The 14896-nt window shown below is 36.9% G+C and overlaps 2 protein-coding genes across 10 annotated transcripts in view; one reads left to right on the plus strand and one right to left on the minus strand.

Annotated features, from left to right (window-relative positions):
* The first annotated feature begins 5771 nt into the window (after window positions 1–5771).
* Window positions 5772–8972, plus strand: LOC308690963 (uncharacterized protein). 3 transcript variants are annotated; one of them, XM_081365769.1, is made up of 3 exons: window positions 5772–5848; window positions 6549–6819; window positions 7703–8972. In XM_081365769.1, exon 3 carries the CDS (start codon window positions 7712–7714, stop codon window positions 8036–8038), a length of 327 nt encoding a protein of 108 aa, XP_081221895.1. In that variant the 5' UTR covers window positions 5772–5848; window positions 6549–6819; window positions 7703–7711; the 3' UTR covers window positions 8039–8972. The 3 variants fall into 3 exon arrangements, with proteins under 3 accessions (XP_081221895.1, XP_081221894.1, XP_081221896.1); XM_081365768.1 differs by having other exon boundaries at window positions 5837–5903; XM_081365770.1 differs by having other exon boundaries at window positions 5837–5903; window positions 6711–6819.
* Window positions 8973–12152: 3180 nt separating this feature from the next.
* pisd (phosphatidylserine decarboxylase) overlaps window positions 12153–14896 on the minus strand; it is a 36701-nt gene continuing 33957 nt past the window's right edge. For all 7 annotated transcript variants that reach the window (XM_081366167.1, XM_081366168.1, XM_081366169.1 and 4 more), the window contains one exon: window positions 12153–13516. In XM_081366167.1, coding sequence (XP_081222293.1) covers window positions 13292–13516 — 225 coding nt within the window. In that variant the 3' untranslated portion in view covers window positions 12153–13291. The remainder of the gene's footprint in view (window positions 13517–14896) is intronic.

Genomic DNA, 14896 nt, shown 5'->3' on the forward strand with positions numbered 1-14896 from the left:
TACCATCAGCAAAGTAAAAATGTTACACCTACAGTAAGTGACTGAAACCCACTAAATAAGAGAGAAAGAGAATGACATACAGAAAGCCGGCAATGAATCACTTAATGTGGAATGTGATTCATCCACTTGCGTGTTTGGCTATAGGTAGAAGTCTCTGATAAGTTCCTGTCGGCTCTTTTAGGTCACCACCACAGGATTTGAATCTATTCATAATACAACGACAGCTTCCACACTGGCTCACATGAATGAATGACCCACCTGAGAATGTGTTTGAAATTATGAGCCATTTAGAGCATATCATTTTGAGAGGATTTTTTTGTTCATTCTTATATTCAACTTCAGGACATAACTCATCTCTGCTATAAACATGAATAATACCTCAAATCATGTGACTTGTTGAGGAGAGGTGCGCTTCCACTTTTATAAGCGATAAAATTTATGATTTTTGCCTGGTGAACGATTGGAAGACTAGTCGTACACAGAATGAGGGACCCAAGCCATGTAGAGACCAGGGGCCTCATTTATAAAACAGATTTGAACTTAGGGTATGTGTACGCTAAAATCCATACCAACGTTCGTATAAAAACGGTCTTTGATGTGGAAGTGCTTAGCGTGACGTCAGGGGTCTGAGTAGGTGTACGCACTTTTTCTTGTGGCAGAGTCATAGTACAGTAGGTTTTTGGAAATCTAAGCAATTCTTGCTGCTCACTATTCTCGAGTATAAAATACAGCATTTTTGCATCATGAAAATACACATAAAAATTGGTCATTCAATAAAGTATTACAAATGGCTGTTAAATAACTGCTTAAAAACAATTGTTTTCATTTCACCTGCCTCTTTCTTTCCCCTGCCTAGTAGGAAATAAGAACTTACAAAAGTTTTTTAACAAAAGCTAGTGAACAGACTACTGTAGCTCAAAGCTAGCAGCTGAATAGTTTTGATTTCCTCACTTATATGCATTGCATTTACTGGCAATGAGTATCCTAACTTAATATTTCAATTAACTTAATATTTTAATGGAAATTAAACAACATTTGACAGTTTGTTTGTTTCTTTGCAAAAATTAGAATCACATCCTCACTTTATCTTACTTCCAGAAATTTTGAAGTCAACTTGATTCCAGGTTCAATTCAATAAATTCCAAGAATGGCTTCCGAACTAATATTTTCAAAAACAGTTTAAAAAAATCAGAGATCATGTGTACCTCAGCAGTGTTAACAAGTAGCTTTGCTACAAATACTTAACCATAAACTGACAATGAACCGCTGAAATGTGAAAATGACTAAACCAATAAGAAAAAATATGTTCATGAAGGCTTAAATTCATTCCATAGGCATTCTGCTAAATTTAGTACAAAAAGACACAAAAATTAATTATAGTATTAATGTTAAAATGATTCAATATAATATAATAAAAATATTTAAAATAAGTCAGATCAGTCAAGACAATACAAATATGTAACCCTAACTAATAAAATATTAAAGTTACTACTATTGTGTGAACCATTGATGTCTGGATGAACTTTTTGTGATAGTGAATTAGCTGAACATTAGTGCTGCTGTTGAATTGAATAAGGCTCTTCTGAAGACTCTGAAGGTACGTTTGCACCAACTGGACGTACACCCGGAAGACTAGACTGTATGAGACTGTATATTTGTATTGAGGAATAAAATAATACCTGTTTCACCAGGTGTAGCATACACATTGAGACTTGTTACACTTAGTCAATGGTAGGTGTAAATTGAAAAGTCTTGACTTGTTTCCATGGTGAAAATAAGAACATTGATACAATGACGGTTCTAATATAGACCCTAGTCTGGATTAATTTTACACCATATTGAATTTTACGCAGATGAAAACAAGGCTGTGAGGTACAAACTATGTAAAGTCTTAGATCACATGGAATTGTAACTTTCACAACTGTTTTATGGGTTTTTTGTCTACTGACAGCTTTTTGGAAAGATGCCTCATTGGTTAAGGTCTATACAAGAAAAAGTAATGAGAGGATATCTTCTGGATATATCCGGAGACAGAGAACTCATTGAAAAATGTCAGCGGGGCGGAACCGTAAGAATTAACTGACGAATTATCACTGCAGCTGCAACATGTAACGGATAGGAACAGATCACTGTGTGGTTGTTTCACAATCTGTGTAATTTAATTTCAGAGGTGGACAGTAACAAAGTACATTTAGCCTACTTGAGTGCTGTACTTAAGTACACTTTTTGAGTATCTGTACTTTACTTGAGTATTATTTTTTTCTGGAAACTTTTTACTTTAACTTCACTACATTTGAAAGACAAATACTTTCCACTACAATTCTGTCAAGGTCCTTGAGTAGAAAGTAGTAATGCCAGTCAGGGGATGATTTTGGTTGCAGGGGTTGCATTTTGGTTGGAAATGAAAGTCAGATTGACGTCAGAAACCGACTTATTCAATCTCACATTCAATCCCACTACTGGAACTGTGTTCTAGAAATAAATGTGATATTGATATGAGGGTAGGTATGCAGGCATAGATTCAGAGGCATAAGGTACTGTATTACACACAACAATGCAACAATAATAAAACAATGCATTGACATTTACTTTTGATACTTAAGTACTTTTAAAAACAAGTACTTCTGTGCTTTTACTTAAAGTCGCCATGGACCGGAAGTTACAAACGACTTTTCTCCAGTGTTGTGACGTATTTCCAAGTGAAACAGAATATTGAATAGAGGGCAGGGTTTTTCTTTAGCGCTCCGCCTCTCCATCTCTGCTCATATCAGACTAACGGTTTGAGGGGAGTTGCCACGCCCTCAAACCATAGCACATGACAGGAAGAGAAGAGAAGTCGTTTCGAGGGGCGAGGGAAGGATAACATATTTGATTAAAGAATATAAGGGCACATGCATTTTTTTAAATTAATGAAGTGCAGAGATAAATCATTTGTAATAAACACTACAATATTACATATAAAAATACGAATTGTAAAATTTGATTTCATGGCGACTTTAAGTAAAAATCGGTCTTTACAACTTTTACTAGTAACGGAGTAATATTTGACCAGTAGTATCTGTACTTTCAAGTAAGGAAGTTGTGTACTTTGTCCACCTCTGTTTAATTTTCATTTTTTGTCTCAGCAGTCATTTTTAATATATTTGATTGGAGCCAGAAAAAGTAAGATTGTAAATATTGTAATGTTAATGCCGTTAAATTTATCACTGCGGTGAAACGTGACAGTATGGATGCTGGGCTAAGCTGCACCAAGTCATAGTTTAGATGGTGGAGTGCAATTGACTCCAACCTCTATGGTTGTCTCTCAAATTTCCATTTTGAAAATAAAAAACTGCAATGTAATTAAATTTTTTCAAAGACTTTAAAACATAAAATACAAAATAGTATTTTGTATTTCACATTGGAGCTGCATTATTCTGGATAAATTGAGAATCATGAATTTTTTTTTTCTTCAAACAGAGATCATGATTCTTCCATGATTCTCAACACACAACTAAACAAAATAATGTGATTTACTAGAGGTTCTGACAAAATGTTAATTGCTACAGTCTATTTAAAAAAAAAAAATTATCTGAATGTATTCTTTTTAGAAGACGGTTTGAATGAATGTTTCAATGACTCACTCATACAGTTGTAATCAAAATTAATCAAACCCCATTGCAAATCAGGTTTATTGGCAAAATGTAGCCTACAGACTTTTAGCTGTTTGCAATGAACAAATCAAACAAAAGTAATTAAAATAGCTCAACAGAACATGTTTCAAGTAGTTTCCCCAAAGCCTTCTTCAAATCACACCAGAGATTTTCTATGGGATTCAAGTCAGTTGACTGAGATGGCCACTGTAGAATCTTTCAGGAATTCTTTTGTAACCAAGCCTTGGTGGAATTTGAGGTATGCTTTGTCCTGTTGGAAGGTTGAATGACGCCCAAGCTTCAGCTTCCTCACTGCATGACGTTTTCTAGGATTTCCTGATACTTCAATGAATCCATCTTGCCTTTCTCACGCTGCAGATTTCCATTGCCAGAGGATGCAAAGCAGCCTCCGAGCATCACCGAACACCACCATGCTGAACTGTAGACAGAGTGTTCTTTTCAGCGTAAGCTTCATTCTTCTTCCATAGGGCCGAAAAGTTTTTTTTTTTTTCATCGCTCCACAGAACAGAATCCCCAAACCTCTTTGGCTTATATAAATGATTTTGAGAAGTACTTGTGTGATAATATGTATATTTGTAACACAGAAATAATGAAACAGTGAGGTTGAAAAGCCTGTTTGTGAAGCTGTTTCATACCTATATATCAGCAGCAGAGCCAAAGCAAATTTTAATGTTCCGGTATGATTTTGTCAAAAGTTTGATAGACAAAGGCGAATCATGTTCATCAGGGCTCGACCGAGAACCAATGGTGTGAGAATGGCTCTGTTTATTTAAGAATGAGATTGCGTGGGTGTTTGAATCGTGATCTTTTAACGATTAACCGTGCGGCTCTATTTCAAATACATGTATCTGAAATATTTACCATCTCTGCCCATAACAACATAGAAACAACGCTGCCATATTAAAAACAACTCAGAACATCTTAGCAACTGCATAGCAATGACCGAGAACCCCCTAGCAACCACATAGCAACACTCGACGCTCTGCATAGCACAACATTCACATCACAGCAAACATGGTAAAAACAACCCCTGCATAGCAACCACCCACAACATTCTAGCAAAAACACAGCAAAGTGTTAAAAACAATTCAGAACACCTTAGCAACTGCATAGCAACCACCCCAGAACCCCTTTGCAACACACTAAAAAAAACACTCAAAAAACTTAACAACTGTATAGCAACTCCTTGGCAACATCTTAGCAACTTTTTATTTTTTTCAGGCCATGTTAGCTGCACTAGGTGGCTTAAATACACGCACAAACGCAGTCATCAAGGATGCTCTTGATCTTTTATTTTGTTTGGGTCGGCATAACCACTCTAGTCCTTTTGTTGCTGATGTTTGCGTGTGCTGTTACTAGGGCTACCCTTGATTGAAGTAGTCTGAAGTGCCTCTTGAGCTCTTTTTTTCAAGCCCCTTTAACCTCTGAAAACAGAGCATGGTCACGCAGAGGCTTGTTTATTATTCTTTTAAGGTCAATCATCACATTAGATAAAAATGTGGGTGGGGTGGATTTTATGTAACATTGAGCTGATTCAGTCCAGTTGGACCTGTCATCCCCTCAAAAATGCATTTCAGATGAACCTTAAAACTTCCAGCTGTGAAATTTTTAATTCGCTAGTCAACAACGTCCACATTTTCGGGCCTGGAAAAAAATGTGTTGGAACCAGTATGTGTGCATTGATATTGTGTTCTGTCATTGAACGCCCTATGACGACATTCCATCAGGACAATCTAGGGTTGCAAAGCACAACCTGGTCAAAGAATAACTACAAGCATTTGCAATTTTGCATTGTGATCAAACAGGAAATCATGGCTCAAGAGAAACTACAGACAAAATGAATTCCTTGAAGCTATGCGAGTGTTTGTAGTTGACAAATACATTTTTGTTTTTCAGCATTAAGATTTCAGATTAAAATTAAAACATATAGTAGATTCGTAAAATTTTGGACACTTCAGAAAGACTTAGAGAGAAATATCTTACAGCCATTGCATTAGATATCACATCAAACCAAGTAGCATCTGCAACCAAACGACATTGGACGCTCTCACAGAACTAACATCAGAGCCCTTTTTCACAATGTTTTTTTTTTTAACGGCTGTGTCAGTGATTTCACACAGGTGTCCTAGCAGAGTAACCACAGGTGTAGTTTATCTCATTAACTATGAACATGATCCACTTTTGACAACCACAGGGTAACTTACATTGTTTTTTTTCTTCTTGTGTGGTGTGACTAATTAATTTCTAAAGGTAAAAATATTTCTAAACAAATATTTCTCTTAAAACAAAGTAAAAATAATTTTAAAAAGCACAACAGCCTGTACAATTCACCAAAAGCCAATGACCTTCAAAGAAAATATCTTCAAAAATATTTATCCAGAGGTCATTAGGTCAGTGCCAAACATTTCAATAGCACACAATCATCTGTGTTTTAATCTACGTTGTTAAAAAAGCGCTATATAAATGAAGATGACTAATAGAAATTGCACACCTGATCTTACTTAGGCTATAGTTTACCATAATTAAAAAAATTGACCATAGCAAATGCATTTATGTTGAAATCTATCAATTACATATTGTATACTTCATCTAATAATATACAATCCTGGGCAAAAAAGAAACAGTACTTAAAATGTCAATTCTGTTAATATTTAACAGAGTTAAAACAAGGTTGTGGACAAGAGGTGTACTCTGGCGCCTAGCAATGTAATGTTTGCAGAAAGGATAACCAACCATCTTACACAACAGCATACATAGACTTATTAGAATATTAGCTTCAGGACAAATAGTTTTCATTACATCAAAAGTATAGGCTATATTTCATTTGTTCGTTTCTTAAAACATATGGTCTAATAATAGTGAATTCAATATTAACATTCCTGAACTGACTTTCAGCCTCCTCCCCCATCAAACACACGCACCTACACCTGGTGGTTTCAGCTGAGCTTTAATACCCACGGGTGGGGTTACATAACATTACACACTGCCATGTTTAAACAAGACTCACGGTCAGCTGGCTAGCCTCCTCCTTCTTTTCTCTCCAACCTGGTGGTTCAGGTTTGTCTCACCTTATTTCGGAAGCACGGAAGATCAGAAGTCAGCAGGAACAGCGTGCCGCTGTGAAAACTGATTCCCACCAAACAAATCCCCCATCAGGCCTCTGCCGGTAAGCAGTTTATCCGTATTTCTGTGGTCACGAGCACAGGACAAGTTCATTGTGATTTGTTTTTTTTAGAAGTAAGAGAGAGGTTTTTGAATCTAGGAATGATTTGGTGAAAAATAAATAGCAGCTAAAAGAGTCTTGTGATGTCTTAACCAAACAAAGAGCTTATGATATAATTTTAAAACTAAGCAATACAATGTAATAATGTTACAAAACTTTTTTTAAACAAACATAAGTCACAATATCGTGTTGTTTTCCGAGTTTCAGCACGGCAGTTTTAAACCAACAGCATGACTGTAAATGTGATATGATTTTATACAAGTTAAATAAATGATACGTTAAGTCAATAACTTACATTTTAGTCACAATTTTGCCAGTAGCTTAACATTTTCCGAAATCCAAACCCAGCCGACCGCTCGATCAACCGTTGTGCTAGCAGCGACGTCTAAAGTCAGAGCAAAAAACACAAAGGCGGCCGCGTAAGTTAACGTTCGTGATGGAATTTGTGTTTGAATGAATCGGTTGAGTGAATGATTCAATGTCTGTGTTTTTAAAAAAATCTGAGCAATTTCTGGCCCTCCGTTGACTGCTACGCAAGCTTGACTCTTCAAAAAGTTCATAAAGAGCTTGTTAAAACTTAATATGAATTTTTCTTAAGAGACTTGATCGCTTCATGATGAACTGTTTGAATTTTGGCTTTTATTCACATATAAACATTCATCAACGCACACATCAGATATGGTTAACGGAAGCTCAAGGTGTGTTGGACGCTAATAGTTAGTGGGAATAAGTCGTATGTGATGTGTGTTTTAAAATGTCTTGTCAGGCAGTCTCCTATTTGCAATAAGCCTTGATTAGGCTATTAATTTTTGCCCTTCTTCTCCAGCCTGACACCATGAATATCTCACTTGAGAACCCCTATGGTGATGTCACCATCCCTCGTGCCAAGTTGCGGGATCAGGGTGACTCCAGCACCATCATCATGAACCCAATGGCCTTAGAGAGCGCCTATAACAACCGTAACTCCGCCTCAAACCCCTACAGCAGCTTCAAAACTCCAGGGGAGATCAACACCTCAGGTGTTCCGGTTTACGGAGAGGCCAGGAACGGCAGCCAGAACCCCCCTCCTTACAACAACCAGCCAGGATACACGGTGAAGGAAAGCGACGAGCAGGTGGGACGCTGCTACGCCTGTTGCTGCCGCTGCCGGAGGAGGAAGTAAGACCAGATGATGTACCCTGTGGGTTACCAGTTTGGAACCATCATTCAGCCTCCCAAATTTTGAAAGTCAAATGCCATATAGCTCTAAAATGATTGGATTTTAGGGCGCCTTAGCTATTACGTAACCCTGGAGATCATACTATGGTTTGGACAAAACAAGAGCTGACCTTCTGTGACTGCACCGAAACCTGTTATGTTAAATATTTACTTTTGGATTACTATGTCAAACAGTGCTTTGTTCAATTGGCACAGTTAAGTTTGGCTGGATTACTCTTTTTGGACCACTTTGAAGTAGCCTTACCTATGTGTGCCTCGTACAATGGCATGCTGAGATACTCCCCTTCATTCTTGTCACCCAATTGTTCTCGTACATTTACTTACTTAAACTAAGTTTTTTGAAAAATGTTGTTAATGGAGTGTTTCTTTAAATGAGAATGACACTGAACTGGTGTACACAGAGGTGAGGCTCTCTTCACAGTATGTCCTGGTGGGCTTCTCCAATTTTTCATTTGGTTTTTGAGCCACGCCCCGACGTTCCGTCAGACACCGGTCAGTGAAACTTGAGGAGGAAGTCTCGTTCTTTTTCTAAAGAATATACAAAAGGACAGTGTCATCTCTTCCTGCACAAGGAGTGTTGTGGCATCCGAGTTTCTATTGAACAAGCTTTTCTGGTTGCTGTAGACATACTGCTGACGCATTGTGTCTATTGGTAAAGCTGCCAGAGAGACTGTTGAGTGTAAGAGAAAACATTTATAGTATATTATTTTATCATAAGCAATAATATAGTTACTTTTAATTTAATACAATGGGGCATGGACAGTTTTTTTTGGCCATAAGACTGTGAGCTTGACTACCAAAATATGCCAACCAAAATGTTTTGGATGTCTGTATTATGTGTTAGGCACAATAATCAATATATTTTTTGATACATAAAATCACTTTTGTCTCCATAAACGATTGTCTTTTTACTTAAGAACCTACTCGCTGCTTCTAACAAGGTGACTCAGTCAGTCTTTGTGATGACAAATTCTTTCTAGCTCAGTAAAGGCAGTATATATACGCGGATGAACCGGTTTGGGATGCTGTGGCCTTAGAGCAAGTTCCTGGAACAACAGATGTACAGTCACGTGGAGTCTAGAACAGCCGGTTTACAGGTGTGATTTAAAGATACTTTAGATGTTACCTGGAATCTGCAGCGCAGCACACTGTGCATTGGGTTATTATTACTGTCCACTATTGATATACACCATTGTTTATGGTGTATATCAATATTGTTTATTGATATACGCCATTGTCAAACCTAGATTTCTTTAGGTTTATTTTCAGCATAGTGCCAGAGTTCAGAGAAAATCAACCAAAAGTTTGCAAAGACCGTTTAGGAGAGACTTTTGAAACATTTCATTCTGAAGGAAATGATGGATTCAGAGGGAAACACTCACTGTAAAAGTTAAAAACAGTTAACATGCTGTTTAATTGGTTCTGGTCCATATTTTTTAGATATTTGCTTAATTGTTTGTGCAAGAAATGTTATGTTTGCTATCAAACTGTTCCCCTAAAACACAGACACACACACAGACACACACAGACAGACAGTTGGGTGCAATTAATTACTCTTAATTTTTATGTAATTTAATTAGTTACTTCTGATGTAATTGCATTAAAAGGATAGTTCACCCAAAAATGAAAATTGTCATCATTTACTCACCCTCAAGTTGTTTCAAACCTGAATGTGTTTCTTCTGTTGAACACAAAAGAAGATATTTTGAAGAATGTTGGTAGTCACCCATTGACCATAGTAGGAAAAAATACTATGGAAGTCAATGGCAACCGTTAACTGTCTGGTAACCAACATTCTTTAAAATATCTCCTGTGTTCAACAAACTCATGCAAGTTTGGAACTGCTTGACTGGAAGTAAATGATGACCATTTTTATTTTTGGGTGAGCTATACCTTTAAATACTGCATAAACTATACAATTCTATATAAAACAATAGTGGATTTAACATCAAAATTAAATGTCTAATGTTAAAATCTATAATGTAACCTTCTCCCTTTAAATACTTTGGTCATTTTAAGAATAATTTATGCAATTTTATATTATTTATTTGAAAGAATTAAAGTGGCAGTTTCATGCCTATGCTAGTAACTGATTGATGTGGGATTTAGAAAGCAATTAGTAATAAGTTATGCAATACTTTTAGAGAGAATAATTACAACAGTAATCTTATTAAACTGTTGAAGATGTGATTAGTAGCTAGTCATTAATTATATTTTTAGAGTATCTTAACCAACAACGTACACGAATTTAATCCCTTTGTAAAATTATGGTTATGGTGATTTTTTTTCTAAGGCTAGTTGTCACTTTATACCTTCACTTAGTGACAGGTTAAAATTACGGTAAATATTGTTATGATAGCGCATGTGTATGTGAACGATTAAGGGGAACATATACCTAACAACGACAAACGTGCTTAGTTCTTAAGAGATGAATGTAAATAAATAATTATTTGGTTGGTTCTCACATAAATAAACTTTAGTTGCAGACTTCAATTAGCGCCAGTAGGGGGAGTGCGCTGATTTAAAATGCAACCCTGAGAAACATGCATGCGGAAAGGCAAGTTAAAAGGAGGCAGTTTTCTCTGCTGAAACTACACATGAAATGCGTACAGAAAAACGCATGGTTGCCAGTCATGACGCCACTGCGGCATATTTGTTGTTCTCGTTATAAATCTATTTTTATTAATTATTTGCATAATTATTATACACATAACCCTGTTACCCTAACTTGAGAGATAACATGTAGGCCTAATGTAGCCTATGTACTTTTTCCCCACAGTGGAACAGCTAAATTATGAAATATTTTTTTTGTTTTTAAATAACCATACCAATTTTGATGTTGGAAAGAAATAAAGATAATATAATGTTTGTCAACTACTGTATTTACTTGAGAAGGTAGCTAAGGATGCAAGTTGTGTCACAGCAGTGGAATGGGTAAGTGCTGGTAAAACTAATAGTAAAATGATAGTAGCCTAACTAAATGTTTGCTTACTCGGTTTATTTTTTTCTGAAGGTCATAGTAACGTTCAAGGCTTATTGAAATAGGCGTGTCATCATCCGCGTGAGTGTGTTGCTCTGACTGTGATTGGAGGATGGAGAAGAAACGAGAAGCTTCTAGAAGTGAACAGGCGGGCGCGCCGGGAGGGGTCGCGCGGGCCGTCCTGTCTGCACTCACTGTACTAGGGGTGCTCGATTCCGATCCCTGATTCCCGCCGTAGGAGGAGTCGATGGAATTAATTCCCGGAATCGACAGTGGTCGGCGATACCTTTATTAAAACAATTTAGAGACAACATTACCTTGAAATGATGTCACCATAGTTTCCTAGTGGTTTCCAGTAATGCCTAATTTTAAAGAGGCAAAACTGGAAAAGCCTTGACCGAACTCTTTTTGAAGTCACTACTGCACTGGGGCGCTTTGTGTGCTTGTAGGTTGTAAGATGTCCTGACTAGGTAGTTGACAAATAACGTAAACATTTTGTTTGACCACAAGCAGAAAATATTAGGTTAAAATCTGCATGAATCGTGCAATTCATTACATTAGTCATGTGGGTAACAGCTTGATTTTTAAGAGTACGAATATTCCATGCAGTCTTTCAATTGATCAATTGACAATCAGTCTTTTTAATGAATAATTATAAAAAATGCCCTTTAAATAATTTAATGAACTAAACGTTGCACTGCTTGATAGCGCTCCTGTACATCTTAATCCATATTCCACTGAGACTTTGTTCATTATTAATCAGCATTACGTAATGATGAATGACTTTCCTCAAATGGTCAGATTTCTCCTTTTTATATTCCCCCCCATGTATAAAACTTTCCTGAGAAGCTTATTGTACTAATCCACCATCAACTTAATGTATATTAACATTCCACTTCTTGTTTTGCCTTTAACAGTTATGAAAACTGCCAAATACTTCACAAATTATTGAAGGGGTAAAAAAATATCAGTGAAGCCAGCACTCATGAGTTACTGATCAAGAAGCAGCAACTCTTATGAAAAAGCATTGTGGTCGAAACTGATGGTATCAAATGATTATTCCAATATCACAACAACAAACTTTTTATATAATCTTCAAAATTTATTATTGACATGTTTCTTGCACTTGGAACTAGTTTGGAACTAGTTTGTAGTTAATGTCTATGTTACATGAATTGTATTAATAAGACTTTTCTTTAAAAGAATTTCCACGACAAGCTGTGCTTGGTGCACAGAAAAGCCCAGTGTTTGGTTTTCAAAACATTCAAAGCAAAATTTCCAGAGTCCTCTCCCTAATCTTCATACAGGCGTGGTCTAGAAGATTAAGGGAGTCTGGAGGGTCTTTATCCTTAGTTTAGGGTGTAGAGTCTGTTGAACTTGCTAGGTGCTGGTTAATCAAACAAAGAAAAGTCCAAGAACACAAGCCATAAGATCACAAGAACTCGGATTCATATCAAAAGGGCAAAAAAAGGTGTGTTAGTAAAAAATATATCTTGCGTTTTGGCACTAATCAAGTTGAGACAGCAAAATACTTGACATTAATCTCCCAACTAATCGCTAGACCAACCAGCAAAGGCATAATTCAACGCCAGAGAACAACGGCAGTGATTATTGTCACGTGTCTTTTCCAAAACTCTTTCTTAGCGAGTAAATGTGGCCATGATTTTACTGTCAAAATGGCTTGCACCTTGGTGAAGAGCAAAAGTTGGACGGTTTTAAAGATGAGTGTCTGATAAAAACGAAGGAACCAAATAACGATGGTCTCTCATACATTCCCAAGGCTCGCAGTTAGCTGTGGAAATCTTCAAACCCTTCACACAGGTCGACTCCAGCCGAAGGCAATATGGGCGGACACAGAAAAACAAAACGACTATTTTACTAAAAACAAAATAGAAAAATAATTTAGAGCCCAAAAAAACTGGATGGCATTTCATGGTAAACAAATATTTTACAACATGATGGTCTAAGCATTGCCTTAAAAGTATTTTACAACAATAACAACAACAACAACAAAAAAATCCTAACAAAATGACTGGGAGAACCCAATGGCAATAATGCAACAGTGGTGGTTGTGTGAGTACATATGAACACACATGTATCTCAGTTTAAACAGAGTACATCTCTGCAAATGTGAGTGTATTAGTTTTTGAGACCCTGAATGCATCTACACACAGATTAGCGTGTCCATCAGCAGATTCTGAAGCCCTCTCGTCTGCGTTACATCGTCCCGAGAGGTTCTCCAAAACGGATCTTCTGGCCTGCTTGCAAATTAAAGGTAAAATCCCGTGGAGCTTCGAATAACAGTACAATAGTGGAGCCCAAGTTGAACTCGCCCAGGTGCTCTCCTTTTCTCATGCTCACGCCTTCCTGGTTGTTGTTTGTTACGTAGCTGAAATCGTTGTAAGTTCCTTTGTTGTACCGAGGGTTGTTGGTACGGAGCTCCTAAAGAGAAAAAGCAGCTTGTTAATGTCGATGGACTAAAACAGAATTGGCACAAGCCTTTTAAAACCCCGACTTATAACAGATGGGAAACCTCCCTTTTCATTTTAATATGAATAAAATCCAAATCCATTAGATTTAGCAAAAACATGCAATTTAAGAAATGCATCAGGGTCACAGCTCAATCCTGCTAGTGAAATACCACTTATCAAGTCAGGACTCAGGATACAACAAACAGGTGCTACTGCCATCTACTCATCTCACCCATTAACCCACATTTCTCCCGCTACCGTCTAGTGGCCTGAATGCGGCTCATTACGAATGAGGCCAAATCCACTCTTAGCAGTGTAGCTCAATATTCTGCTAAAGCTGAAAAACCACAAGTGGTTTCACAGAAAATGCATTGTACGCCAACAAGAGTGATTCTGTGGCTATACAGCAATTAAACAATATACGCCCCGAAATAATGAACAACAAACTGGTGACAATTTCAAACAAAATCATCTCAAACGGCTTTGTACTCGTTTAAACTTGCAGGTGTCTCTTAACCCACTAACCCAAGCACTTGTCAACACGGGTGTGTTTTTTTTAATATACATTTTCAATTTACCTTTAATTTAATTTTACTTCACTCAGTCATTTTAGTTCTTTTAACTTTTTTTTATATCAGTTAGTTGCCAAAGCAACATTTCAAATTTTCATTTAAGTTTTTCCATCTAATATTTACTTTAGCTTTATAACAAAACAAAAAATTCTTGTTAATTGAAACAGTGAACTATAACACTGCTACGGTGTTAGCAGCATCGTGAAAGCCTGTCCAAGAAGTTGCATTTAAAGCATCGCTGCTACAGCTTTCAAAGCAGCAAATATTTCGTGAACAACATCTCAGCGCTGCTGGACCAATCGCCAGCTGTGAGCAATGTTCCTGAATTTATGCAAAATCCACAGGTTCATCTTTAACGTGTTGTGGAGAAGGCTGAAGGACCATCTTTTGGTGATTTTTTTTATGGTGTGCTACTTACTCCTGGGGGCCTGCCAGACCCGACAGATGACTGCTTTAAAAATAGTTGCAGTACAAAAATGGCTCAACAAGCAGCTGGATGCCATGAACTAGATGTTGCACAACCACAATACATCTAATCTAACAGCTATGATCTTATGAACCAAGATGAATTATGAACTTAGCCCATGCACTCTGGATATACTGAAGTGCAACTTTCAGCCTTTGTTCTCTTTTCAATCTGTATTGGTGTCTTTCTTAGTAGGACTTAACATGCCTTTTATTATAGGAAACTATTTGTTAAAAATCAGCATCAGTAGTCTAGGTGTTACATTTTAGTATCAGTTTCACCAGTCTGCTATGATACGCTTGACCAGTCAAAT

This window comes from Scardinius erythrophthalmus (genome assembly GCF_964197995.2).
Source record: "Scardinius erythrophthalmus genome assembly, chromosome: 5".
Classification (NCBI taxonomy): domain Eukaryota; kingdom Metazoa; phylum Chordata; class Actinopteri; order Cypriniformes; family Leuciscidae; genus Scardinius; species Scardinius erythrophthalmus.